Source organism: Balaenoptera physalus (genome assembly GCF_965194825.1).
Source record: "Balaenoptera physalus genome assembly, chromosome: 11".
Classification (NCBI taxonomy): Eukaryota; Metazoa; Chordata; class Mammalia; order Artiodactyla; family Balaenopteridae; genus Balaenoptera; species Balaenoptera physalus.
In genome coordinates, this window is record NC_138896.1 from 71,308,223 (window position 1) to 71,335,610 (window position 27,388).

Sequence of the window (27,388 nt, forward strand, 5' to 3'; positions counted from 1 at the left end):
CCCAGAGGCAGGCCCTATGACCTTGATCTCAACCCTGTAACAGCTTCCCTTCACTCTTACCAGACTTACCTTCTCTCCTTTAGCTCCAGCACCCCCAGGTCCCTGAAAACAAACAGGACGGACACGGCTTGGCCCTGCCTAGGGATCACACTACTACAGCCTTGGTTGGAGTTGGGGTTATATACAATCAGAAGTCTCTGCCCAGAGGTCACAGGGTCACCACTGGGAGCAGGGCAGGGGTTACACAGGGCTCACGACCTGTATGGTGGTCATGGGGTCACAGGATCACAGCCAGGAGTCGGAAGGCATGTTACAGCATTAGAGTCACAGAGCTCTGAGCCAGTCCAGGGTCCCAAGGTTATGGGGTCATAGCCTGGAACGCTGGTTTCCAGGCGGGTCACACTGCTCAAGGGCCTGTGCAGTGATCGGAAACACACCCTCCCTTCACTCACCACTGCGGGGTCCCCAGGGCGGCCAGGCTCCCCCTGTAGAGAAAGGATAGGGACAGGGATGGGTCAGGGACCCACCTAGGAACTCAAGGCCCCAGTATCCCACCTGCCACAATCCCTGGTATCGGGGGCACTTGACTCCCAGCCCATGACCCACCTTCTCTCCTCGGCGGCCAGTGGGTCCTGGTGGCCCCTGCACATGGAGAAAGCATGAGCCCAGGATGGGGAGGAACACATGAAAGCCCTACTCCTGATCCCACAGTCACATACTTACTTCAGGACCCTCAAGTCCAGGACGTCCAGCAACTCCTGGTGGACCCTGGGGAAGAGGAGCAGAAATGCTGACCCAGGTGGGTGGGGGCAGAGGGATTATGGCAGATAAGGGCTAGAGGTTCAGGATGGGGGTCACAGAAGATCAGGATTTAGGTCAGCAGGGGTCAAACTCGGCAGGAAGACAGAGACAAGGTCAGTGGAAGTCAAGGTCAGTTCAGTAGGGTCAGAAAGCTAAAAGCGGGTCCCTGGGGTTGAGGGTTAGAGCCTGCATCAGCAGAGATGAGGAGTCATGTGAGGAGGGGTGGAGGGCCAGGGGCAGTGGAGATCAAGGGCAAGAAGTCAGTACCAGGAGGGGTACAGAGCCAAGGTCTGCTGGCACCGGCAGTGGGGTCAGTGGGCTTACCTGTGGTCCTGCTGGGCCAGGGGATCCACGTTCGCCCTGATGGAGCAGAATGGGTCAGAGCTGAGTCTGGCCCCAGATCCTCCGGGGCCCTGAGAGCCCCCCAGGCTGCACTTACCTTTTCTCCAGTCTCACCCATGGCCCCTGTTAGTCCTCGGTCACCCTGAGGGGAGAGAGATAGGAGAGGGGCCTTTACTGTCGAACCCCAGACAAAGTGTCTCAAACTCCAATCATCTGTCTCTGAAATCACAGCCTCTGACCTGGGGAGAACCCTTATCTCTTGATCCTCCTGCCTCCCCTAATCCTATAGGGGTCCCAGTGTGTCACCTCTCATACCTGACCCCTCACAAAATGGCACTTACTTTGGGGCCAGTGTCTCCAGGAAGTCCCCGTAGGCCCTGAAAGGGGTTCAGAGATTTGGGTTTGGGAATAAGGATGGAGTAGAGGGTTGATGGCTGAGGGTGGGGGCTGGAGCTATGCCCACCACGCTCAGAATCCCTGGCCTCCACACTTACCGGCTCACCCGGGGTCCCAGGTTGTCCTGGGAGGCCTGGGGCTCCATCTTCACAGTCACCCTGAAGGAGAAACAGGTGGGTAGAAGACCCTGCTCCCAACACCCAGAGGCCTCACCCCAGAACTGGGACACCAAGAGGTCAGGTCTCCCACCTTTTCTCCTTTTTCTCCAGGGGGGCCAACTGAGCCTTGGGGTCCACGGCTTCCAGGAAGACCCTAGGAGGAAATGAGTAAAAATGTGAGCCCCAAACTGAGGTCCAGCACCCACCCACTGCCCCAGCAGAGCCCCCAGCTCCTCTATCCACACCCCAGAGCATGGCCCACAGGGTCCCCAGCAGAGCCTCAAGGCTCCCTCACCGGCAGCCCAGGCTCCCCTAAAGCAACGCTGCCGTCACCTGGTCCAGGGGGGCCCTGGGAAAGAACAACAGGTCAGGGGATGGCCGGGGGGAATCAGACTCCAAGCCACCCCCAGCATAACTTGCCCCTCACTTACCCGCTCCCCACGATCACCTTTCTCACCCTGGAAGAGAGATCATGACACATGACCCTGGACTACACCTCCACACCCCAAGATACCAGGAGGAATGAGAGTCTTGGGGTCAAACTGGATTACAAAGTTCATGGAGGAAATGAGGAGTCATGGGTGGGGGTGATCAAGAGGTCACATGAGCTCAGAGTGACCAGTAGGGGTTGTGTGGGCTCGAATGAGGTCACCAGGTCACTGGATCACATGGAGGTGATGAGATCATATGGTGGTCATGCCCTCACCTTCACAGCTGTTCCAGAAAATCCTGGGGGACCACGGGGTCCTGGGTCTCCCAATGGGCCACGAGATCCAGGGGGACCCTGATGGAAGAGACAAAATATAAAGTACAACCCCATAGACCCACCCCATTGGTTCCCCCATCACACATCACTCCCCCCCCAACCATATTCTAGAACTTACTGGAGGTCCAGGGTCCCCTTTCTGCCCAGGAAGCCCTGGGCCCTCGCCTCCAATGACTCGTCCAGGCTCTCCCTGCAGGACAGAGAACAGCAGGAAGGATTCAGGGTATGGGAGCCTTGAGGTAGGAGAAGCCCCTAGAGGTCCCCAGCTATTCCTCATCATGCCTTAGGCCCCACACAGTGTCTGTCCTGGGGCAACCCTGTTCCTCCCTGGGACATCCCGGCTTGGTTCCCTCCCCTCCCTCCTTCACCTACCGGCTCCCCCTTTGGGCCTCGAGGCCCTCGCTCTCCCTGAGGAAAAAACAGAGCAAAGGGTGATGCTTGGTCTCAGCGCATTTCAGGGTGGGCCCCTACAAGCCAACCCCGCTCCACCACCCCAGCTCCCCACCCTGCAGAAAGGGCTCTGGGAAGACACTGGGAGGCAGAGCAACTTACTGGTTCTCCACGAGGACTGGGCCACCCTGGGGAGCCCTGTAAATGGAGGCCAGAGTCAGACCAGTCAGACCACCCCACCCGCTCAAGCAAAGCATCCCACCATGTGAACTGCGAGGGCAAGGCTTGCTCACCTTCGGGCCAGGGGTTCCAGGAGTTCCAGGGTGGCCAGGGCTGCCTGGAGGCCCATCTGCCCCAGGGAAGCCCTAAGGAGGCAAAGAGGTTAGGGCAGGAAGGGACCCTCCCTCAGTGTCCCTGGTTCGCTGGAGGAGCCCCGACTGACTATCCTTCACCTGAAGCTCTCACCCCACAGGCCCCTGAGCGTTGTTGGGGGTACAGCAGTGGGGCAGGGAAGCTGCCCCGCTGAGCTGAATGGAGCCGAACACCAGGCACAAGGGCAGTGATGAGGCCAGGGCCTTCCCTGCCTCTTGGACTTGGAACTTCCACCCGGGCTCTCCAGGGGATCTCAAAACCCCACTGGTCCCCCCTAATTCAGATCCTTCCCCAAAGTCTCTGCTATGGTTGATAATGTCCACTTAGGCTTCTAGTAATACTCTGTGTTTCTAACTCTGTTTTTTCATTCCCTCTTGTAAAAACCCTGAGGAAGCTTCGAGGATTGTCTTAGGGGAACCTCAATGGTCTCTACACTCACCCTCTCACCCTTCGCAATGGTACTTCCAGGAGGTCCCTGGGGGCCAGGAACGCCCATCCTGCCCTGAGAGGAGACAGCAGGTGAGGAGGCAGTACGCCGGTCAGGGGACAGAGGACAGGTGTGGGGAGGCACTCACCGGGAGGCCGGGGGGGCCAGGAGACCCGGCTTGTCCTTTCAGCCCCTAGGAAGGATGATCGGTGAGCCCTGTGCTGCTGACCTCCCCCTGACCCACTGAGCCCCCCAACCCATTCTCTACCCTCCACCAGAGCCACTCACCATCTCTCCGGGTTCCCCCTTCTGGCCCTGGGGAAAGATGTGTTGGGCGACGGTCAGAGTGGCAAGTTCCAAGAGTGGCCCTCACCTACACTCTCAACCCTGGACACTTACCTTTGGACAATGCACCGAGCAAGGCTCTGGCTGTAGCTGTGGACACAGGGTCTCCTTGAGGTCAGCAGTTCTACCAAGAGCCCCCAGACCCGCTCTTTTTCACCACCTAGTCCCCCAGAGGCCCCTTCCAAACCTGGGTGGTCAAAGCCGTCTGACACAGGGCTGTTGCCAGACTACTGACTGCCTGGTCCAAGCTTGGACCATCATCCACGGTGAAGAAGGTCTGGGCAGAGTCCATGCCCGGCACCAAGCGACGCAGCTGTTCTGGGTCAGCTCCTGCCAGGCCCAGCATCATCACTTTGAGCCCTAAGGAGGGGTCCAGCAGCCTGCATGACGACCCTGCTGGGGCCAACCCTATTCCCAGGCCCCATTCCCACCAGCCCTGCTCCTCACCAGCAGCCTGGGCCTCACGGATAGAGCTGAAGATGTCACCTCTCAAGGGCTCATCCACCAGTAGAACCATCACCCCCGGCACGTGCCGGCGTCGTCCAGGGGCATCTGGTGCCAACAGGTATCTGTGAGCTGTAAGCACAGCTGTGCCTGGGAGAGAGGTCATGTCAGAACTCAGGGGCACCAAGTTCCCAATGGGAAAGCCCCAAGAATCCATGTCCACTGTAGTCCTTACCCAGGTTGTTCCCACTTGGGTCCGTGTAGGGGATGTCGCGGATCTTCTGCCGGATGACACCGAGGTCATGGGAGCTGTTCAGCGAGAACAGTGGGGAGGGCCGGTGACTGTAGGACAGGAGGCCAACCTAGGGTGGGGAGACCACAGAGCCTGGGGAGGATGACACAGCAGGGACAGGGGACACAGAGCCTGGTGGAAGACACAGAGCCCAAGGTGTGTAACTAAACCTGAACTATTAGGGGGTCAGTAGTGATGGTAGGATACGGAGCCAACCAGCAAGTGAGGCGATCTGGAGCCTGGGGAAGGGCGGGGAGAAAGCCTGGACCAGTAGTGGGACAGGGAAATGGTGTGGGACCAGGGGTGGGCAGGGACAGGTAGGAGTCTGGCTGCCTCTGGGGCCAAACCTGGACGGCCTGTGGCCCAAGAGGCCCAAGTGCAGACACCAGATGCTCCAGGGCTCGCTTCACAGCCTCTGCGCGATGAGCATTGTCTCGAGTGGTATGCAGCAGGAACACCACGTCCATCAGGCCGTGGGGACACACTGCAGGAAGGGGGCTGAGTTACTGAAGCAGTCGGCGCACCTAGCTACTCTCTTGGGCTCCTCCCACTGGGCCCACCATACCTGGGGTCTGTGTGACAGAGGCCTCAGGACCCTGTACACCCTCCCGGACAGGTGTCAGGGAGAATATGTAGGAGATGCCAGGCTCTAGCCCTGTCACCCGCTGGGAGCTTGAGAGCCCCGGAAGTGTCTGTGAGGCCCCAGGCAATTCTGCAGAGGACAGAGCTCAGTTAAACAGGAGGCCCTCCATGGAGCCCCCACTGCCAGCCCACCCTAACACTGGCCTCCCCGTCACCTTGGCCAGGGCCTCTGAGTGGCTGCCAGGATAGGATGTAGCTGGATACCCCAGACACTGGGGTCCAGGCCAGAGTCACTGAGTCGACTGAGGTGTCTACAACACGCAGTTCAGTGCTTGGGACACGAGGTGACTCTGAAGGAGGAATCAAAGACTAGGGATCCGAGTATGTGTCCCGAGAACCCAGAGGAGAGAGATCTAAGGAGATCCTGGGGCAGATTCATCTTAGTGAAGGAAGTGTCACCGGAGGTCAGGCTGGGATCATCCCGGGTCAGGAATGGTAGGGGGGCTACAGGAGGAGTCACTCAGGGTCATGGGGTACAGGAAATCAGGGTGGGTCTTCGGTAGGGGTAAGAGCACACCAGTGTATGCAGTTACTTCTGAGGGGGGCCCTTCTCCAGCTGTCCCCAAGAAACTCAGCCATAGACGGTAGTGGGTCGCTGGCTCCAGCCCGTCCAGTTCGTAGCTGCTGAGTTCCGGCCCCAGGACCCGGGACTGTTCCTGGCCACCTGGGGCAGGCATGAGAGCGGGGCAGGGGCACGTAGGAGGATACTACAGACCGGCATTAATGGACACGCCCACCTCACTGACCCCCTCGTACCTTACTGACAATGACGCTGCCAGCCTCACTGACTGACCCTGCTGATGGGGACCACCCTCCTGACTGATCTCCTCATTCTCGCTGACCCTGCCCGACTGACCCTCATTGATCCCACGCACCTAGGTGACTGATACCAGGTACCTTCAGCGATCCCGCAGACCCCCACTGACAGACCCTGCCCACTCTCACTGATTTCGCCGACCCCACCCCCAGCCCCACCCCATTGGTCCCTAACCTCCCTACCGGGGGCACCTCTCACCATCAGGTCGCCAACGCAGACGGAAGCCTCGTGCCCCAGGCACCGGCTGCCAGCGCAGCCTCAGCGAGTGCTCCCCTCGCTGCACTACGCGAAGTGTCTCCAGGGCTGGTGGAGCCTCCTCAGGCGCTAGAGAGAAAGCACAAGAATCAGGGAGGCTCCGCCCCCCCACTGATCTCTGTGCCAATCCCAGACCAACCCTGGAACACGCACAGCCCCCAACCGGCCCCACTGCCTATCCCAGGCTACATCCCTCCTCCCCCCGAAGACCCCGCCCCCACAGGTTCACTACCAATCCCTGGCCCCTTTTCCATTCCCGAGCACAAACCCCGCCCCCAAACCGTCCAAGGCACCAATCCAAGGCTCGCGCCAGCCCGAGCTCTGCCTACGCGTGGTGACGACAATGGAGACAGGTGCGCCCTCACGGTCCCCCACAAGTGCAGTCACTCTCACTGAGTAGCTGACTCCGCCTTCGAGGCCCCGTATCTCAGCGGAGTCCGTGTTTGCTGGGAGCATCTCCTGTCTCGTGGGGCCACCTGGCCAGGCGAGCATAGGGCAACGGTCAGGGATAGGGATGGCTGACCAAAGGGGCCAATCCCAGCCAGGAAGGGCAAGGGCAGGGTCAGGGAACCATACCCTCGCTCCGGCCCCAGGCCAGTCTGTAAGCTGTGGCTCCAGTGACCCCCACCCAGGTGACCCGCAGAACATCACTGGAAGCATTGAGGATCTGCAGCTTCGAGACACTGCCCACGGGCTGAGGGTCTGGAGGAAGACGCAGGGAAAAGGATCAGGGGCCACTGGATGGCTGGCAGAGAACAGGGTGGCAGAACAGGCATGCTCAATGCAGGGAGGTCTATCTGAAGGTCAGTATGAGGTTACTGTGGACGGGCCAGTGTAGGCAACTCCTGAGTGGGAGAAGATCAGTGCCTCAGAGCGGGCAGTGTGGAGCAGCCAGGAGGTCACTGTGGGTGGACTCCTAGTCAATGTGGGGTACGTCAGTGTGGGGAGAGAAGTCATGAGAAGAGCTGTGATGGAGCGGGCAGCTGGAGCAGTCAGGAATACGCAGCAGGACAGGGTAGCCAATGAGATGTGGTTGGCAGATGGCCAGGGTCCACTTACCAGTCCTTACAACCACAGAGGCAGGGGTCCCATCCACACCAGCCACACGGGCCCACACATGCACTGTGTACTCGGTATCTGGCTCCAGCCCATCCAGCTCAGCCACTGTGGCCTCCCCAGAAACCAACTGGGATTTCTCTGGGCCTAGGAGTGAGAATGAAGGTAGCTCTAGGACTAGCCAGACGCTGCCCCCCAATGTCCCACCTGGACCCCGAAGAAACCCCTTCTCCCATTCCACCCAGACCTGCCCCCGACAATCTCCAAAACCTCTGGTCCCTTCCCAAACCCCTGGTGCCCACCGTGGCCTGAGTGCCAGGAGACCCTGTATCCTGTGGCACCAGGAACCCTGTTCCAGGTGATGGTGACAGATGAGCTGCTGACTTGAGTCACACGGACTGTCTTCATTGGGCCCAGTGGGTCTGGTGGGGAGAGGCAGTGGGGAGTCTGATGGAAGAGCCAGTGGAGGGTCTGGTGGGGGAGGGTTTGGGGGGGGACATCTAATAGAGGAAGGCAATGGGAATCTAAAGGGAGGCAAGGATTTGATAGCGGATACAGTGAATGGGTCAGATGGGGAAGGAGTGGGGGTTCTGACAGAGGGGATAGTAGAAATCTGAGGTGGCAGGTGACAGAAATCTGGGAAACCAGAGGGTCTGACAGAGAAGGTAATAGGGTTCCAACGGAGGCACTAGGAGGCAGTGAGGGGGTCTGACAAAGAAGAAAAGTGTAAGTCTAAGAGGATGGTCAAGTCCGGCAGAAAAGGCAATGGGGTCTGAGAGATGAGGTGGTGGAAATCTGAGGGCAAGAAGAGCGGGGTGTTAGGGGACAGGCAGAGGAATCTGAAGAAGGCAGGGGCTTAAAAGGAGGCAAGGGAGACTGAAGGGGGAAGCAGGGCCTCTGAGGGAGGAGGCAGTGGGGATCTAAAGGGGGAGACTGGAGTTCTGTGGAGAAGCAAGGGTCTGAAAGGGAAGGCATGGGGGTCTGAAGGGCCACTGGAGAGAGAGAGCCAAGGCGCTGGGTCAGGCCCTGACCAGTTCGAGCCACGGTGATCGCAGGTGGGCCCTCCTCTCTCCCTCGCAATGCCGACACAGCCACCTGGTAGGAGGTTCCAGGTCTCAGCCCCATGATATCTGTGGCAGTAGACTCTGAGGGCAATGTCTGGCTGGACCCCAGACCTAACGTCAGAGAGAAATGTTGGCACGGCTCCTGCCTGCCCCTTGGTCCCCCATACCCTGATTGTTCCCCTCAGCAACCCTCCCGCACATCCCACACTGACCATTGTCTGTCCTCCAGCTAACCCGAAATCCACTGGCTCCAGGCACAGGTCCCCAGGCCACCCTCACTCGCGTTGCGTCTGACGCCACTACCCGCAGCCCTGGGATGGCAAGTGGGGTTTCTGGCTCTGGGGATTAAAGATAGAGGTCAGGGATCAAAACCAGGACCAGAGTGAGTCAGGCAGCTGTCCCCCACAGCCCTCCTGCAGTGCTCACCCCGGCGGACAGTGAGGACGCTGGCATCACCCTCTCGGGTGCCTACTCGAGCTGACACCCGCACTGTGTAGCTCAGCCCAGCCCGGACGTCATCCAAGTCAAAAGCTGTCTGACTCCCGGGAAGCACCAGGCTCCGCTCGACCCCTATGGGAGAAGGTAGGATAGGCAGGCAGGGGTCAGTGAGAGATGGGAATGTGGGATGAAGGTGCTCAGTGATGGACAGAGATAAAAGATGAAAAGGGTCAGTGGGGGCAGGACAGGAATACAGACTCAGACGTAGAGAATGGACTTAAGGACACGGGGAGGGGAAAGGGTAAGCTGGGACCAAGTGAGAGAGTGGCATGGACATATATACACTACCAAACGTAAAATAGATAGCTAGTGGGAAGCAGCTGTATAGCACAGGGAGATCAGCTCGGTGCTTTGTGACCACCTAGTGGGGTGGGATAGGGAGGATGGGAGGGAGACGCAAGAGGGAGGAGATATGGGGATATATGTATATGTATAGCTGATTCACTTTGTTATAAAGCAGAAACTAACACACCATTGTAAAGCAATTAAACCCCAATAAAGATGTTAAAAAAAAAAAAAAGAAAAGGGTCAGTGAGGGATGGGACATGGGACGGGAAGGTGTGAGAGATCAGGACAAGGGATAAAAGGAGTCAGTGATGGATAGCGACACAGGATAATGGGCCAGTGATGAATGGGGACACATAATGACAGAAGTCAGTGGACAAGGACATAAGATGTACAATGTCAGAAGTCAGCGGACAGTGACATGAGTTGACAGGTCATCGACAGACAGTGAGGTGGAGTCAGTATTGGATGGGGACATGGGAGGACAGTAGTCACAGCTAAGGTTATAGAAGGGCGGGGGTTGAGCTTGTGGTTGTGGAGAAGGGTGAAAGCCATGGCCAGGGAGGTGGGGCAGGGAGTGGAGACAGATCCAGGTGAAAAGACAGGCAGGGGCAGGGCAGGGAGCAGACAGACCCTGTGACAGGGTCTGGTTCAGTGCCATCTTGGGAGGTGGATGGACAAGGAGAGAGGAGGAGGCTGTAGAGACCTCGGAGTGGAGAAAGGCTGGAAAGGCTGGAATGGTTGGAAAGGCTGGAACTTTAGTGTGTGTACGGGTCTGGCTGTGTCCCCCTCACCCTGGATGCTGCGCACGGTGATCCGATACTCAGTGGCGCTGGGAACTGGGCTCCAGGACACTCGCACCCGCTGCCCAGGCAGCTCGGTGGCCTGTAGGTCTTTCACAGGGCCCACGGGCAGCTCTGGCCCTGTTGGACAGCACAGCCTGAGAGGCAGCCTGGGGCCCCTGTACCTTCCCCTCTCACTTGGCCGGGCCCACAGAGCCCTCACCAGGGGGGACCACAGTTGCAGGCGTGGCCACCTCGCGGCCCTCTAGCAGCGTGTAGAGTGTGAGGCGATACTCAGTGCCTGGCTGCAGCCCATCCAACTGGTAGCGGGTCACGTCAGAGGGTAGCACCACCTTCTGTGGCACCTCCAAACCTGCAAGATGACAGGGTCAGGCCAGCTGAGGCCAGGTCCAGACCCAGCCTGCCCACCCCGCCCTCCCGCACGGACCACTCTCACGCCGCCACTCCAGCCGGTAGCCACGGGCCTCAGGCACCAAGTTCCAGGAAAGAAGGATGGATGTGGGGCCCAGGATGATGGGACGCAGGGTCTGCTCAACAGAAGTGTCTGCCCAGGGCACATGGGAGGTCAGTGGCCTCTGTGCCCTGCCGGCCTGCCCACCCAGCCTGAAGAAAGCACCCAGCCCTCTCACCGGTGCGGGCAGTCAGGGAGGTGGCAGGCCCCACGCTCCGGCCAAGCAGGGCGCTCACGGTCACCTCATAGTCTGTGCCAGGCTCCAGGTCACGCAGCAACACTGACCCCTGCCCAGGGCCCAGCTCCTGCTGCTGCGTGGCCCCACCTGCACGGGGGGCACAGAGGGGTCAGTGGGTCTTGCAGACTCAGGACCCTACAGTCCTGTCTGAGGTGCAGGGACTTCCTTCAGCCCACACCTCTCACTCACCACTGAAGACCCGCCATGTCACGCGGTAGCCAGTGGCGCTTGGCACACTCCGCCAGGCCACCAGGAGGCTGTGGGCTGTGGTGTTCTGGATGGTCAGCTCCAGTGCCTCCAGAGCAGCTAGGGGAAGGTCCCACCAGGGATTAGTGAGTCCAGAGTGGGGAGGGGTTACTGGGATGGGTGGTTAGGTGAGCGGGGTCAGAGGTTAGCAGAACTGCTCACTCGTCCGAGCTGTCCCGCTCACGGCCTCCCCGATGCTGTTGGCGTAGAGGGCAACCACCGTCACTTGGTACTCAGTCAGTGGCCGGAGACCCTGCAGCCTCACGCTGGTCTCACCCGCTGGGACGCTCACCTGCCCAGGGTCAGTGGTCACTTCATCTTGGCCAGCTAAGTCCCCAGCCCTCCACCTACCACTGCTGACATCCTTACCTCCCGCCGCTCACTCGACAGTGGCTGTCCCAGCCCCGTCAGGGGGGTGTACTGGACCTTGTAGCCAGTCACAGGGCCACTGGCCGCTGTCCACTGTACTCTCAAGGATTGACTGCCTGGCTCAGACAGCACCAGGTCTCGTGGACCAGAGGTTGAGTCATCGGCTGGGAAAGGGGCAGTCAGGCAACCAGGCAAGAGGATCAGGGGTCAGCACTTATGGTACAGCACTGGGCTCAAGGGCCAGGAGCACATGGGATGGAATCAGCACTCCCAGGTTGGGGTTCGGGTCAGGGTCCAGGTCAGGGCACACAGGGTGGGCAGGAACTCACAGGGCAGGGCCACAGGCACGCCACCTGCAGTTGTGCACACCCTCCGGGAAACAAGAGGCAGTAGCGTCCTCAAGATGTTGAAGTCGTTGACGAAGAAGAAGAAATCGCTGGTCGGCTGCGAGGCGATTCGCTTCAGCTCCTCAGGGTCGGCATTCTTGATCCCTGAGGTGATGCCCAATCAGGGCTCAGCTGCCCACATGCCCTCTGACTCATCCCTGCCCCAGCTGACCTGTCACCCCAGCTTGGTAACTCACCCACAGCAAACAGCTTGACTCCCTGCCCCTTCAGCCTCTGGGCAGCTGTGTCCACCAGGTCCTGGGACTTCCCATCTGTGATGAGGATGCAGACCTGGGGCAGGTGCAGGGTCAAGTCAGGACCGCCTCAGACACTTACTTGGGGTCACCTTGGAAGGCATGGTAGGGTGAGAGATCACCTTGGGAACACCAGGTCGGGCCAGCTGGGGCAGAAAGACACGGTCAGCCACGTGGAAAATTGCAGCTCCTGTGCGCGTGTTGCCTCCCTTGTAGCTGAGCTCTCGGATGGCACGGATCACGTCACCTCCTGAGCCAAGCGCATCCAGGCCAAATTCTGTCCTGTGGGGAGGGGGGTGGCAGCAGGCTAGGAGCAAGGACTTCTTCTGGTCCTGGCCTCTAAGAGGCCTCTAGAATGAGGGTTGTATCAGGCCCCCTTGAGGGTCCACTTGGTTCTGTGATTCCTACCTTCCATCTCTGAAGCTCCCAAGCTAACAAACTCCTTAGGTACCTGTCTGTGTCGTGCCTGTGGCTGGGCCTGGGCAGGCCTGGACCCCTTGGGGCTCCCAGGCTCAGGTACCAGGATGTCTGGTTAATTAAATAATGGTAGGAGGAAGGGCCCAGTTATAAGGAGGTGGACACTGGCCAGACAGGGAGGCCCTCTGCTGAGAGAGGCTGAAGGCATCAGGAGGCCAGAACATGGAGAGTCCAGCAGGCACAGGGCATCTCAAGCCATTGGGTCCCCTTCTAGGCCTCTCCATCTCTAGATCAGAAAACACAGTTCCTGTCTTTGGCAGGGCACTATTCAGGAGGGGTCTCAGATGTCCGGGCTGTACCTAGGAGATCCCTGCTTCTATCTTAAGAAGATGTCCTGGCTGGTGGGAGGGGGGATCCTCTGGGTTCCCTAAAGCCTGACCTAGGGGTTTGGGGGCTCTCTGCTTCTTTCTGGGGGTGGGGTCCTGGTGGGTCCAGCTGTGGGGAGCCACTCACCGTGGGTCATCGCTGTACTGCACGGCAGCGAAGCGCACACCCTGTGCACTGGCTGCCCCGGAGAAGGGCAGCACCAGCCCCTCAAGGAAACCCCTCACTTCGCGGAAGTTGCTTCGGCCAATGGACGAGGAGCCGTCGAGTAGGAACACGATGTCAGCGGCGTAAAGGCGCGTGCAGCTCACTGGGGCGGGGAAGAGCGATCACGATTTCTTCTTGGGGCCCACCCACCCCCTCCCCTCACTGTGGTCCCCTGGGGCTGGGGAGGGGGAGTTGGCCTCAACCACTGTGCAAACCGGCCCAGGCTGGCTTGGGCCTGGGAGCGGTGGAGGCAGCAGAGGTGGGGCCTGGAGCGGACTCTCCTGCGGAGGACTAGTGGGGAGGGAGAGTCGCCGGAGCGGGTGTGGATCTGGGACTGAGGTTGGCGTCCGGGGACCAGCGCGGAGTGACATAGGGTAGGGGACCCACGCACAACTGGATGCAGTTTGGGAGACGCAGTGTGGGTCGCGGAGGGTTTGGGGAGTCCAGGGAGAGTTAGGAGAAATGCATGAGGAGTCGAGAAGGGTGGGAGGCGGGATCCAGGATGAAGGTCGAGTGGAGTCGCGGGTGGCAGGGTGCAGTGCCCTGGATGGGGTCCTTCCCTGCCGTACCCACCTCTCTCCCTGTGCTGGGCCCACACTCGGGGCGCCCCTGCCAGGATCCCCGCACAGAGCGCAGCCACCAGGAGCCGCAGTCTCATCCTGGGTGAGGGAAACGGTCAGCCAGGACCCCGCCTCTGTCCCTCGGCCTTGGCGGGTCCGAGCCCAGCGCTCTCCCACCCCCAGTCCCGGTCTTGCCTGCCAGTCCGCTGGCTCCGGTCGCCAGCTGCTGCCGCAGTCCCACCGCCACGGCAGAGAAAAGTCCCTGATCCCGGGGGCGGAGCAGCGGGCGGGGACCCAGGCGGCCCGCCCCCACCCATCGTCCCAGAAGTCGCCGCCCCTGCCACCCCTCCCCTGGACAGATGATCTGACTCAAGTGTAAAGACCCCCACCTCCCGTGGCTTCTGGGATTTCCCCAGGAGGTTCTCTACAGACAGATGTTGTGGGATCCCTCTCCAACCCCATCTAGGGTCAGAGATCTTGGCTGCTTTAGGTCAAACAGACTAGAAGTGATTGCTGGAGACCAGACTTCAGACAGGTTCCTGGGGATGAAAGACGCAGCAGGATGTTGGTGGGGTAGAAGATGCAGCTGGAGATGACTCACCACCCCCCTTCCCCCACCCCCACCCACGACAGGGCTACCCAGACAAGCCCTCAGGCCATGAGTTCCACTGGCCTCTCCTGTGATTCAGCCATCCCTCTGTCTGTTGGGTCTCCTGTGTCCCACCCCAATCCCCTCAACGGGCAGAGCAGCCCCCAGCAAATGAGGGGTTCTAGGCTCATGCCAGGGAAAGCAAGGCACCACTGGGCTGCATCCAAGTAATGCCTACCCCCACTTCGGAAGGGGAAGCCAGGAGGAGAAAATCTGTATTGTACTTATGCATACTTGTCCATTCCGGTGTCCTGGACCCCCTACTGTGCCCTGAACCAGCCCCAGGCAGATGCCATCCAGCTGTGCCTGCAGGGAGGGGTTATCCATGTGTGGAGGGTGGACCACCCACAGTGACAGCTCATCTCTCAGGAATCCACCCCCCCCCCCCCCCCCGCCTGTGCCCCCACTGGTGCGCCTGTCCTGCTCCAGCCAGGCCCCCCTACCCACACATTCTCATTTTGGCCCCTCAGAGTCCCCTCCTCCAACCTACTCTTCTTCTGCATTGGGTCTTCGTTGTTGCACGCGGGCTTTTCTTTAGTTGCGGTGAGCGGGGGCTACTCTTCGCTGCAGTGTGTAGGCTTCGCATTGCGGTGGCTTCTCTTGTTGCAGAGCTCGGGCTCTAGGTGCGCGGGCTTCAGTAGTTGTGGCACGCGGGCTCAGTAGTTGTGGCTCGCGGGCTCTAGAGCGCAGGCTCAGTAGTTGTGGCACACGGGCTTAGTTGCTCCGTGGCATGTGGGATCTTCCCGGACCAGGGCTCGAACCCGTGTCCCCTGCATCAGCAGGCGGATTCTTAACCACTGCGCCACCAGGGAAGTCCCCAACTTACTCTTCTTGAAGACCCCCTTCCACCCATCATCTCTGCCAGGCCCAGAGGTCACCCTGGGCTCCTCCCTCCCTTCCTCACTGCCCTCAATGTCCACCTGTGGTGTCCACCTTCATAACTACCCTTTCCTCACTCCTCTTCCCTTAACCAGGCTGAGTTCCCGCCCGTCTCCCTCAGCTGGCTTCTGTGATTATGGACAGTCCCCTCAACACACCTGCAGGCCAGGGACACTCTTTGTAATATACGTATGTGTTCATTATAGGGGTTGATACCGAGGCAGAGAGATACTCCCAAGAGCAGGTCCCCTGTTACTTTTTTAAGCCTGGAGAATACTTCTACACTCACCACTGCCATAGGGCCCCTTCCAACGTGCCTGGCCCCCCAGCCTCTCCTGGGGCTCCACAGGCTAATGGGGGACAGAAGGGGACAGCACTTCTGTTGAACTTGTCTGCCTTGACCTCCTCTAGGGCCTGAGGTCTCTGGTATGGCCAGAGCTGGGGGCAGTGAGGACCATCCACACTGCCTGTTTTCCTATTGTCCAGAAGGCTTGAGCTACAGGGGACAGCCCCAAATTATCATGAGGTACAGCACTGTGATCCATAGGGCCCAGAACCTTTTCCCTAGGTCAAGGTCTCTTCAGCCATGTCCCAGGACCCCCCAACCCTTTGAAATCTGTCCTACAGGTGAGGGCTGCAGAGAACCAGTCGTGCTCTCATTCCAGAGGCAGCCCCTGCCCGCAAGACCCTCACCTCTTCTTGTACAGCAAGGGTGGGTGAGAGCAGGGCAGAGCTGGCACATACAGTGTAGACATACATACACATTTGGGTCTAGCCTTTAGGGGACACCAGAGGCTCAGCTGAGAGGGTGTTCAGGCAAACCTCATCAGAACCATGAGGGGTCCCCCAAAAGAAATGGCTGCCTGCTGTGAGGGGGGTCACTCAAAGCATGCTAGGAGAGGCTGTTGGAGGCAGAAGCAAGGTTGAGGATGAGCACAGGTCTGGCGCTCGGGGGAGGCTCATGAGCAGGGGTGTGGCCTCCTGGCAGGCACAGCCTAGGGCCCAACCCCAGAAACCAGCTCCCTCCATAAACACACTGGGGGCCTAGAGTTTTCTTTCTCCCTCCCACACTCCCCTGGACATTTCCTCCTCTGGCTTCGGTCACCACCTCTGCTGGATGGCACCATGTCTCCAACTGGGGCCTCTTTTGGGGATTCCAGCCCCACACATCCCACTGTCTTGAACACCTCCAAATTTCTCAGAACCGTGGCCAAAACTGGGCAGGTCATCCTCCTCCGACCTGCCCCTCCCCTGTGGTACCCCAGCCCTGCTGGGGATGCTGCCCTGCTTGTGTCCCCCAAAGCCCACTCCAGCTCTTACTATTGCTGTGGTATCTGCTCTGCCACAGCGCTGCTCACCGGGACCACACAGAAACCCACCCTGAGTCCCCAGGCTAACTCTCAGCTGACCAAGTCACTTCTCTTCCCATTAACTTCCAACACACCTCCCCCAACATGCCTCCAAAGTAAAGATCAAATTCCCTGGCTAGGCATGCAAGGTCTGTTAGGACCAGATCACCTGCTCGAGCACTCTGTGTCCAGCACACCTGTAGCCTTTGAGAGTCAGGCCTGGGCTTAGCAGAGAAATCAAGCCCCATCCTCCAGGAGCTCAAACTTGGGACAACACGCTTGGCACCTGCTGTTCCCCAGCCTGGATATGCTGTGTCTATAACCATCCAGGGGAGGGCCTGTCAGGGTTCTACACTGTCCAGCAGCTTCTCTCCAGCTGTTCACAAAGTAGGATGACCTGAGTCCCCCAGCCTTGGGTTCTAGAAAGCACTTGACAGTTATTTCCTAATTGACAACTTGTGGCAACAAACAGGGCTGAAGGGAAAAGCACTGGGGTGGGGTGGGAGCAAACTGAGGGCTGTTTTGGCCACTGCAAGGCTGGGATGCTGGGGCACTTCTGAATAGTCATCTCTCAAGAAACCATGTCCCAGAGCCCTGTCCACAAGTGCCAGCAGCACCTCCCTCACAGCAAAATTGGGCCCCACACTTCCATGCCCCCACTGGGATCCCAGGGAACCTGACTGTGGAAGGGTTGGGGGGCACAGGAAGAGGGGCCTACCTGCCCACCTGCCTTGGGGACCAGAGCCCAAAGGTGGCAGGGGGACTAGACAGTTGAGAGCTCCACCAGGTCCTCAGGGAGGTGGGGAGGGGACTGCCGGGCCAGCAGCTCAGGACTTGCCTGGGACAGACCGAGTCTAGGGAGGGGGCTCAGGCCCCACTGAGCTCAGGGATATTCTTGGAGCCTGAGTCAGCGGCAAATCAAGGCAAAGGATTCTTGCCTTGCCTGTCCAGGCAACAGTTAGAAACCAAATGGGAACACTATGCCCCAGGCTCTCCTCCTCCCAGAATCCAGAGTAAACATATGAAGGAGGCTTCCTCAGGGACATTCCTTGGCCTCTCCTGGTCCGTCTGGGGGACCAGAGTCCGCCGGACGGTGACCGCACGGGACCCACAGCAAGGGGCTTCCCACCTGAGCCCCCTGAGTTCCCAGGCTGGGACCTCTACCAGGGCAAAGTCTGGGGCTGCAGTTCCCATGGCCTCCCACACCTCACTCTTGGGACAGGCTGGCTACGAGCATCGCCCATGCAGCTAAGTGGAAACAGCTGGCCTCAGCTCCCTGCAGGCATCAAAGGCTTCCGGCCTCTGTGCTGCAGCCCCACGCTTGCCCCTGGCTAAGGACACATCAGCACGTGGGAAGGCAGAAGGATCTAGGAGATGCAGAACCGGGAGGAAGTCCCTGCTCCCCAGTCCAATGCCCAGTGGACTCCATGCCAATGCCAAGAGAGGGACGAGGCAGTTCTCAACACAGGACTTTATTGGTTGGTGGTTATCTGCAGCACAGGTTTGAAGGACTGAGGTGGTATGCTTGTGGCTGGGGGGACCACAGACCTTGGCCCCGCCCTCTTGCCTGCACAGGCTTCCTGCCTAGAAGCGCAGCCAGAACATGCCGCTACGGATCCGGTTATAATCTGGAAGCTGTTCAATGGGGCCTGTGGGGATAGGGTGGGGCATCAGGGTGAGGTACCTGGCCTGTACAGGGACACCTGGCCCTGCGCCGCACCCCATCCAGAGCTGCCCAGAGCAGCACAAGACAGGCTTGGAGTGGAAAGAGGGAAGAGAACATTCCTCCAGGGGGTGCTGAGCCTGTCCCTTCATGCTCTGGCCTTTGGAGCTCCACCCCACACACGGAGGTGTCCGTTACCCAGCAGGTGTGGGGTACTGATGGAGGCACCTTGGCAGGGAGTCAGGGAGCTGCTAGGACAGGTTTTCTGAGCAGGAACTCCCTAGCAGCCAGGCTATTGAGCAGAGCCTCTTAGGGGCCTCAACGTGCTGCTCCCCGGGAAAGCTGGGGGATGGGGGAGCAGAGGCAGAGGGGAGGCCAAGACAACGGCCTGAGGAGAAGGACAAAGAGCAGACTTTCTAGGCCACTCACCCAATCCAGCCACTGCTGGACACTGGTCATAGAAGTACTTGGAGCAGACCTCACGCACGATACTGGCATCCACCTCCTGCAGGATGAAGCAGAGGGCACACTGAGTGACAGGCACCTGGGGACCACCTCTGCCAGTCAACATTATCCAGCCGCCCAAGATCTTCCACACGTACCATGGAGCTGCCCCTCAACCAAAAGGGGAAATGCAGCAGGGCTCTCCCTGCTGTAGATTTCCACGGGCCCCACCCATGCCTACAGCCATCAGTGCCTCTGCCCTGCCCTCCAATTACACCACCGAGGCAGGTGACGCTGCCTAGGACACCAGGGTTGCCTATAGGAGCAGTCTGCACTGCCTCAACTCTCCACTCTCTGGGAGTCTGCCAGGCCAAGACTCCAGAACCTCTCCCAGGGGCCCCTGTTACCGCAATCCGGCTTTCCCACTCAGCCAGGGGGATGCGGCGGCCATACGTCAGAAGACTACGTCCAATGTCCTCACACACAGGAGTGGTGCCTGCAAGGGTTGGGGGAAGTTTACAGGTCCACATGCTCCAATCCACATGGGTCCAAGCCACGCATGCGAGGGTGCCCCCAAGAGGCCCCGGCTGAGAGCACTACCCCCGCCCGAGAGCACTACCCCCGCCCACCAAGCAGCCCACCTCGCTGCCAGTGAAACGGCAGGGAGTGAGAGTGGGCACAGCGTCCTCGGCATATGTCCCAGAGAGGCTGCCGAAGTGCTTCATGGTACACACAGAACCTCCAGCGTTCTGGGCTGACCTGGACCCTGGTCTGACCTAGACCACAACCCTCACTTGTACAACCACCTGTCACTGTATCCATGGGCTGTTGATCTAGCCTACCCACACCTGTACCTAAAACCCCAGGCCCCTCTGAGAGGGGTAGCGGTGGGGTATGGTGTGACCTCCAAAGTTTTCATTTCCAACCTTGGTTAGGAACGGTGGCCACACTGGGACTGTCACTGCCAGTATGCACTCTACCCCTTGCCACAGGGCTGCAGGACTCACCATCCAGATGAGACACCAGAGCATTTCTGAGAATGTTTTTGCCCCGGACCACCTCGCTCTCTGTGGCACTGGTGCAAAGGCGCATCCTAGAGCAGGGGTGGGGTGGGATTCATCCTGAGAGACGGTGCTGTCTCTGAGCCTCCCACGGTCCTGCTCAAAGGGCCCTATTCCCTCCCCACCTCCCTGGCAGCACTAGGCCGCCACTCACCACTGGCCCTGTAGGAAGAACATCATGTCGTCGATGCTCATGTGGTCGCAGACAAAGTGTGCGCCCAGTAACCCCGTCTCTGCGTAGCAGATGTTGAAGGTCTGGAAACTCTGGCACAGCTTCTTGGTTGCAGCAACTGCAGCCAGTGGGCTGGACAGGTGCTACCAGGGATGAGGGTGGTCAGCACCCACCCTCCTGTCTGCGGTCCACACCCCAAACCCCACAGTACAAGCGCCCACAGCCCAGCTCCCTCTCTTCCCTGAAGACAAGGTCCCATCACATGCCCACCCCTGGGACTCACCGTGCCACCACCGTAAGTGCAGTCATAGTGGCCAATGATGGCATTGGCCACCTGGAGGGCCACATTGTCCGGGTTGGCCCAGCCAGGCCCCTCCACTGCAATGGCCACATGGGCCAAAGGCAGGGCATCATCACGGTGGCGGATCTGAAACAGTACATGGCAAAGCTGAGGGACAGCCAGACTTCCCAGGCGACCAGCAAAGGTGCCAAGTGTGGGTGGAGAGTGTGCATCCAAGTGTGAACACGTGTGCCTGTGAGGCAGCAGCCACAGGACACCTGCCCAACTCGAGGCATCTCCGGAGTCATGAAGATAGCCATGCACGCGAGGGTGCCCCCAAGAGGTCCCGGCTGAGGGCACTACCCCCGCCCACCAAGCAGCCCACCTCGCTGCCAGTGAAGCGGCAGGGAGTGAGAGTGGGCACAGCGTCTTCAGCGTATGTCCCAGAGAGGCTGCAGAAGTGCTTCTGGGCGAGGTCTAGCAGCTGCCGGTGCTCCACCCCTGCTGAGACAGACAGCAGAGTTACTGGCCAGCCAGGGCCCAAGGCACAGGGTAGAGGAGATCACACACAAGCAGAGGACCCCATGTCCTGCCTTGATGGGAAACACCAAAAGGAAGACGTGACATCAGGACAAGGTGAGGGAAGAGGACCCTTCACAGACACACTCTATCTCATGGGCGGGGCAGGCACCTCAGGGTCAAACAGCTTCCATCACCTCAGCCACAGGGAAGCAGAAGCATGCTGAGCTTCAAAATGGGTTCCCCTGGGCGTCCCTGGTGGCGCAGTGGTTAAGAATCCGCCTGCCAATGCAGGGGACACGGGCTCGAGCCCTGCACCTGGAAGATCCCACATGCCCCAGAGCAACTAAGCCCGTGTGCCACAACTACTCAGCCTGAGCTCTAGAGCCCACGAGTCACAACTACTGAGTCCACGCACCACAACTATTGAAGCCCGCGTGCCTAGAGCCCGTGCTCCGCAACAAGAGAGGCCACCGTGATGAGAAGCCCGCGCACCGCAACGAAGAGCAGCCCCCGCTGGCTGCAACTAGAGAAAGCCCGCGGGCAGCAACGAAGACCCAACGCAGCCAAAAATAAATAAATAAATCTAAAAAAAAAAAAAAAAAAAAGGATTCCCATGTGACACATTCCCACCAGCACCAAGGACAAGACTGGTGCTCCCTGGGCATAAGGCCACCTGCCCTGCCTTCTCCCTCTGGCCCTTCCTCAAGCAGATCCTGTGGGGGCTGGCAGGTGAGAGGGCACAAAGAGGTGCTATGCAGGGCTGTGACTAGCTCCGGGGTCCCCTGAGAGCTGGGGACGTTTACCAGTAACGTTACAAACTCACGCCTCAGGACCCCTGCTGGACCTCACCTCTGCAAGAGGAGGCCTTTGCTGCCATAGCGCCTTGACCAGTGGGCGCTGTGGTAGTAAGCAGCCTCCCCCAGGTACAGCCTGCTAGTTGCCTCTGCCTCTTATTCTTTCCTTCCCTGAGCTCAGATCCTGTTGGACTCAACAAAGTCTGATGTGTCAGTAGCTCAGACTGCTCTTGGTCCCGAGGTTCACTGGCCCCAAGGCCACCAATCATGTTCTTCCTATCAATCTTTCTTGCCCAGTCAGCTGTCACGACCTAAGCTGGGAAAGCACCCTGGGCCTGCTCCCGTCCCCTCCCCGCCACATTCCCTCCTCTGTCAGGTGTCTACCTACAAAGCCACCCTGAGTCCCCGCACTTCTCTCCCAGCTCCTACCGTTCCCCACCAGGCACCTGCCACAAGCACTCCCTGCGCCTGCCCACTTCCGCTCTGGCCCCTACACGGCAGCAGAGCGAGCCTCAAAACACACACCAGGGCTTCCCTGGTGGCGCAGTGGTTGAGAATCTGCCTGCCAATGCAGGGGACACGGGTTCGAGCCCTGGTCTGGGAAGATCCCACATGCCGCGGAGCAGCTGGGCCCGTGAGCCACGATTACTGAGCCTGCGCGTCTGGAGCCTGTGCGCTACAACAAGAGAGGCCGCGACAGTGAAAGGCCCGCGCACCGCGATGAAGAGTGGCCCCCGCTCGCCGCAACTAGAGAAAGCCCTAGCACAGAAACGAAGACCCAACATAGCAATCAATCAATCAATAAATCAATAAATAAATCTTTAAAAAAAAAAAAAAAAAAAAAAAAACACACACCAGCCCGTGACACTGCTCTTCCCCTCCGCACAGACCTCCCACTCCCGACCGAATTAAGTCCCACCTCTCTTCAAGCCTCTGTTCAAACGACACATGCTTCAAAAGCACCTCCCTACCCTTTAACTCTGAGTCCCCCATTAAAGTCCCCCTACCACTCTATGCCTTCCTTTCAAGGCACTTCCCACCTGTCATGCAATGTCTGGTTTGCCCACTGACAAGGCCAAGAGAAACAAGCCTGAGGGCTTAAATCCCCCACCAGCCTACAACCTGGGTCTCCTACGACCAGGTGGGGTTGAGAAAACCCTGAGGCCTGGAGGGGCCAACAGCCCAACTGAGGCCTGTACTAAAGAGGGGTGTAGCATCCCTGGGCGGCCAGTTTCAGTGGTGGCGGCAAAGGAGAATCCGACCCCACCTCAAAGAGCATGGAAGAGTGGTCACTCCCCTCGGACAGGGTGGGAACAGTGTCCCCAGGCGTGGAAGATCCCTATGGTCAGAACCGGGAGACTTGGCCCTGGTAACCAAGGCCACAGTCCACCCCCCTATTACCACAGGGCTTCAACGAGCCCATCGCTCACCTCCAGCTGCTGCTAAAACCATTCGAGAGGCCTTGTAATGCCGACTGAGGTACTCAGTCAGGTCTGCCCGAGACAGCTTCCTGCAAGACATACAGCCAACTGGTCAACACCGCTCCCAAACCAGAATGATCTGGGTCACACAAAACGGGGCTGAGGAGACAGACCAGGAGACATGGCTTCTCTGGAGAGCAGGACCCCACACACCAATTGGTCCTTGCCCCATTTCTGCCACCCACCACCCTGGGGCCCAGAGGGCAGCCCTCATTGGGCCCCCCTCACATCCCACCTCAGGACAGTCTTGTAGTCCCCTCTGAGGAGGGTGTGAACTGACAGTGGGGGCTCTTGAGGGGCAGCAGCAGAGCTCATCCCACCAGAGGACAAGAAGCCACGTGGAGGGATACCCAGAGCACCCTCCCTCAGACTGGCAGGACATGCATGGAAACGTACCCTACAGCAAAGCCCGAAATTCAAGTGAAAACCACACAAGTGTTAAAAAAGAATCACAGGGACCATGTGGCAACATAGAAAATGTCTCCACTTGTGTGAATTAGGAAAATAAACAGCACAGACAGTAGATCAACTAAAGACAAACTCATGTGGACATGGCCTGGCCATGCCAGAATGAGGGGACGAATTCCACCCCAGACCAGCCAACGCTCACCTGACATTCTCACTGGACCCCTCCACGGCCTGGGCTAGAGGTGTGCCCTGGAATGCCGTGGCATGCAGGTAGTCAAAGACCACGTCCTGCATAGATGCATCGTTCTCCTGCAGCTCCTGCAGGATCACATCACGCTCCTTCTCAACCTGGGAGTCTTCTAGGCTGCAGTTCTGCACAATGTCGGCCAGGAGCTCCACAGCTGGATGCAAGAAGGACAGGTTTGGAGACCAGTAACAGGATAAAACCCCAGGCCTGACACCACTGGTTGCTTTGTTGCAAGGCCATACTCTAAGGGTAACCCCATTCTTCAGCCAGGCCAGGGGCTCCTGAGTGCCTGTCCTCTGCACTCCTGGAGTCCTACCAGTGTCCCGGTCCCATCCTCCAGCGTACCTTTTGGCAGGTCCTTAGACAGTGCCTTGATGTAGTAAGCTGTGTGCTCCCGGGTGCTGTAGGCATTAAGATGGGCCCCCATGCTCTCCACCTCCTTCTCCAAGGCACTGCCAGGCCGATTCTTTGTTCCCTGGAACCACACACCAACAGGACAAATCAGGAGCCACATGGGAGCCCAGGACCCCCATCCTCATAGGCTAAAGTCCCAGCAGGACCACTGGTCCACAGGTATCTCCCTCAGCAAAGACTCTGGGGTTACACGGCCCAGAGGCTGTGCTCACCAAGTGCTTAGCAGGCCTTAAGCCAATCAACATCACAGCATCGTGGACCAAGAGAATGAAGACATCCAGGGGCCAGGAAAGAAGGGCATGGCCAAAGCAAGTGTTACCTGAAATCCAGAGCTCCCATACCAAGAGGGGGTATAGCATTTGACTGAGAGCTCCCATACCAGCCTGACCTTACCAGCACTCCCTCTCCTCTTATTGACAGTCATGGTCAGGTAAGCTCACACCTGTGCTCAGGTGATGCTACCACTACCCACTCTCCCTCATACCATTTATATGACTCTGTGTGTGTGCTATGGCCTCTGTAGGACTCAACCTTAGTCCAGTGTGTGTGTACGTATGCGTGCACGTGTATGGCAGTGCTGCTGTCCAATGATACACACACGTATCAATGTGTTGAGACTGACACACACAACTGTGATGATGGACCTGGCTAGCTGCCCATTCCTGCTCCACAACACCACCTATCCTGTATCTTCTCCATTTTTTTCATTCATTTAAGAACTCAGTCTCTACTCCATGCGAACACGAGGTGGCTTAGGAGCTGTTCCCATCCTCAAGAAAGCTCCTACTCACTTCTACAAACAAGAGATGCACAGCATTTTACAAAAACTAAATCTGTGGGTTTGTTACAATGCACGTGTACATCCACAATTCTACATCCATGCATGCACACAACACAGGCCTGGCCTCTGGTGAAGAGCAGGGCTCCTATGGCTCCCTGGGGTTTTTCTGGCTCTGGGGGCCTTGTGCAGGGGTTCACCAGATAGGCGCTCACTCAGAAGAGGCCAAGTCCACATGACTCCTCCCAGAAAAGTCATCCAGAGATCTCTTTCCCCCGCTACCCTGCTAAAACCCATAATTGAGGAGGCTGACTTTTCTGACCTGCATCCTCAGGAGGGACAGCAGGAAGCCCTAAGCCCAGGGCAGATGCAGGACTTTAGGAGCCTCACCTTGAAAGCCAGATGCTCCACAAAGTAGCCTGCCCCGTTGTTCTTCTCAGTCTCATAACGGCTGCCAGCATCAATCCACACCCCCACCTGGACAAGAAACCACCAACAAAGGTAACACACAAACCACCTCAGCCCCCCCTTACACCCCACCCTGCATGACCCAGCACAAGCCCCAGACAGGGGCTCACAGTCCCACGCTGGGGAAGAGCTTCTCAGCAGGACCCCTGTGCTTAGAGGTACAGGGCACCAGCTGAATGACTAGTCACACTGCATCACCTCTCCTCCCTGCTCTATTTCCTGACTGGTTATCAAGACTCGCAGGGAAGCTTCAAACCAGGCACGTTCACCTGTCCCATCACCACAAGAAATTCTTAAATTCAACCTCACTTTTCAGTTGATTTTTTGTTTCTTCTAGGCAAGCAACTAATCATTTGAAAACAACTTCTTTTCTCCTTCCTAAAAATTATACCCTGCCTTTGTTCTGGTGATTGTGTCCTTTCGCCATTAAAGAAGAGACTATTGGCTTAAACACTGAACATTTTATCATCATAAGTAGCCTTCATTCGCACTTAAAAAAAAGTTTTAAACAGAGCTGGACACCTAACACTGCAAAGTGTCTCCTTGGCACCCAACGAGAGAATCTTAAAATTTTCTTAATAGCCTCCTGGTGTGCTGTGAAACACAAACCACACTACTCACCCCCATGGTGACATAGACCTAATCTTTTAATTTACTATTTGTTTCACAGCTGACTTAAAATGTTCACATCTACTTTCCTAAGAGATGTTGATATACGTACTATGTGTCATAAATTCTTTACACGAACATCTATTACACATCTAACATCTTCGAGAGATACGTTTTACAATCCATGGCATCCTTTGATTATAATTGGCAGCATTCTTTTCCTGCCACTAGAGCACAGTGATGCTCCTTACAATCTAGAGCATCTTAGTGTCCACGAAATACAGCATTCTCTACCAAGCTTCAACAGACCGTGGTTCGGCTTATACAGGTGCCATGTAATAAGGAAACTGCCCATCACCTTTTGCTGTGTTCAGTAACAACTTATATCACAGGACATTATTCGTTCCTGGAAAACTGAAAGAATTTACCAATAAAACCACTTGAAGTTTGGGGTGGGGAGGAGACGGTTCGCTTCTTGAGAATCTTCTCTGTTTATCTGGCCAAGATTTCTATCTTTGAGTGAATTTTGAGGAAAATTATCTACCTAACTGGAATTTTCTAGTTGATTTCTTCTGCAATACATTTCCAGTCTAGGCAAGGGATTATGATTTGGGGCCGTGAGGCTGGCAGTCACCTAATGTCTCTGAACCCCATTTTCCTCATTGAAGGATCACTTCTCTCATATGGGCTGCTGAAGAAAAAGCTGACAAAAGACTTGGCCTCCTGATTGGCAAGCATCACACGCTAAGTAAGTGTTGGTTACGGTGAGGATTGCCCCCAAGAAGTCAAGGCGTGGCTAGGGTAGGGATTGAGGTAGGAGGGTCAATCCTGAGGTGGCTGAGTGGAGTCTGATCCAAACCACAGAGCACTTGAGCCCAAGGTCACACCACGACTTGGGAAAAGAGACCATGCCCAATATGGACGTGCAATCCCGACAGCGGACCCACTCACCGTGCAGGTAGGCTGGGAGGACTGCTCCGAGGCCACTCGCAGCCCATTGTCCAGCTGGCTGACCTGCGTCTCCGGCACGCTCTGCAGGGCCTGGGCGTAGGTGGCGATGCCCCGCAAGACAGGCGACCTCAGCAGGGCCGGCTGCTGGAAAGGGAAGACCAGGACTGAGGACTAGATTGGAGGATCGCTCCTTAGCTCTCAGGCCTGCAGTGGGATCCCCGTCCCCGCCCCCAGGCCAGCCGCGAGACTCCCATGCGTGCCCTCGGCCGTGACCTTCCCACGGCCCTGACCCCGCGACCTCCCCATTCTCGACCCGCCGCCGCTAACAGCCCGCTCCCGGTCTGCGTTCCAAAGACCCGTTCCCCATAGCTCTGCGCTCTCGCTGACACCTCACCGAGCGGCAGCTGCGCACCAGCACTCGCGTCCCGGCGCTGGCCGCCCGGCAAACCGCGGAAGCCGCCATCTTCTGGCGCCAGTGGACGCTGAGCCGCGCCACGCATGCGTAGAGTGGACGCAGCGGCGCGCGAGGCGCAGGCGCAGTACCGCAGACTTGG

At 58.1% G+C, this 27,388-nt stretch overlaps 2 protein-coding genes across 10 annotated transcripts in view; both read right to left on the reverse strand.

Annotated features, from left to right (window-relative positions):
- Positions 1-15,122, reverse strand: part of COL7A1 (collagen type VII alpha 1 chain) — a 75,417-nt gene extending 60,295 nt beyond the window's left edge. For 3 of the 8 annotated variants that reach the window (XM_082413546.1, XM_082413545.1, XM_082413541.1), the window contains exons 1-47: positions 13,679-13,881; positions 13,028-13,208; positions 12,220-12,379; positions 12,041-12,134; positions 11,787-11,948; positions 11,458-11,621; positions 11,251-11,380; positions 11,032-11,148; positions 10,783-10,929; positions 10,581-10,697; positions 10,356-10,505; positions 10,145-10,273; positions 8,994-9,137; positions 8,780-8,905; positions 8,535-8,678; positions 7,806-7,925; positions 7,507-7,650; positions 7,024-7,149; positions 6,777-6,923; positions 6,391-6,516; positions 5,893-6,039; positions 5,531-5,665; positions 5,299-5,445; positions 5,081-5,217; positions 4,677-4,803; positions 4,445-4,591; positions 4,185-4,357; positions 4,052-4,087; positions 3,941-3,967; positions 3,801-3,845; positions 3,665-3,727; positions 3,147-3,218; positions 3,016-3,051; positions 2,836-2,871; positions 2,582-2,653; positions 2,404-2,481; positions 2,129-2,155; positions 1,993-2,046; positions 1,789-1,851; positions 1,638-1,697; positions 1,485-1,520; positions 1,241-1,285; positions 1,126-1,161; positions 724-768; positions 607-642; positions 453-485; positions 70-102 (exon numbers count right to left, since the gene is read on the reverse strand). In XM_082413546.1, the coding sequence (XP_082269672.1) occupies positions 70-102; positions 453-485; positions 607-642; positions 724-768; positions 1,126-1,161; positions 1,241-1,285; positions 1,485-1,520; positions 1,638-1,697; positions 1,789-1,851; positions 1,993-2,046; positions 2,129-2,155; positions 2,404-2,481; positions 2,582-2,653; positions 2,836-2,871; positions 3,016-3,051; positions 3,147-3,218; positions 3,665-3,727; positions 3,801-3,845; positions 3,941-3,967; positions 4,052-4,087; positions 4,185-4,357; positions 4,445-4,591; positions 4,677-4,803; positions 5,081-5,217; positions 5,299-5,445; positions 5,531-5,665; positions 5,893-6,039; positions 6,391-6,516; positions 6,777-6,923; positions 7,024-7,149; positions 7,507-7,650; positions 7,806-7,925; positions 8,535-8,678; positions 8,780-8,905; positions 8,994-9,137; positions 10,145-10,273; positions 10,356-10,505; positions 10,581-10,697; positions 10,783-10,929; positions 11,032-11,148; positions 11,251-11,380; positions 11,458-11,621; positions 11,787-11,948; positions 12,041-12,134; positions 12,220-12,379; positions 13,028-13,208; positions 13,679-13,763 (4,659 nt within the window). In that variant the 5' untranslated portion in view covers positions 13,764-13,881. Of the gene's footprint in view, positions 1-69; positions 103-452; positions 486-606; positions 643-723; positions 769-1,125; positions 1,162-1,240; positions 1,286-1,484; positions 1,521-1,637; positions 1,698-1,788; positions 1,852-1,992; positions 2,047-2,128; positions 2,156-2,403; positions 2,482-2,581; positions 2,654-2,835; positions 2,872-3,015; positions 3,052-3,146; positions 3,219-3,664; positions 3,728-3,800; positions 3,846-3,940; positions 3,968-4,051; positions 4,088-4,184; positions 4,358-4,444; positions 4,592-4,676; positions 4,804-5,080; positions 5,218-5,298; positions 5,446-5,530; positions 5,666-5,892; positions 6,040-6,390; positions 6,517-6,776; positions 6,924-7,023; positions 7,150-7,506; positions 7,651-7,805; positions 7,926-8,534; positions 8,679-8,779; positions 8,906-8,993; positions 9,138-10,144; positions 10,274-10,355; positions 10,506-10,580; positions 10,698-10,782; positions 10,930-11,031; positions 11,149-11,250; positions 11,381-11,457; positions 11,622-11,786; positions 11,949-12,040; positions 12,135-12,219; positions 12,380-13,027; positions 13,209-13,678; positions 13,882-14,054; positions 14,205-14,548; positions 14,621-14,804 lie in introns of those variants that run through there. The other 5 variants (XM_082413540.1, XM_082413542.1, XM_082413544.1 and 2 more) reach the window with 3 other exon arrangements.
- Positions 15,123-17,998: 2,876 nt separating this feature from the next.
- UQCRC1 (ubiquinol-cytochrome c reductase core protein 1) lies at positions 17,999-27,387 on the reverse strand. 2 transcript variants are annotated; one of them, XM_082413580.1, is made up of 13 exons: positions 27,229-27,387; positions 26,835-26,978; positions 25,197-25,283; positions 23,960-24,089; positions 23,570-23,768; positions 22,909-22,988; positions 20,548-20,663; positions 20,166-20,309; positions 19,865-20,025; positions 19,657-19,742; positions 19,057-19,145; positions 18,635-18,710; positions 17,999-18,191 (listed from the first exon to the last, which is right to left on the reverse strand). In XM_082413580.1, the coding sequence occupies exons 1-13, from the start codon at positions 27,295-27,297 to the stop codon at positions 18,127-18,129; spliced, it is 1,446 nt and encodes a 481-aa protein (XP_082269706.1). In that variant the 5' UTR covers positions 27,298-27,387; the 3' UTR covers positions 17,999-18,126. The 2 variants fall into 2 exon arrangements, with proteins under 2 accessions (XP_082269706.1, XP_082269707.1); XM_082413581.1 differs by having other exon boundaries at positions 26,835-26,975; positions 27,229-27,386.
- Position 27,388: the final 1 nt, after the last annotated feature.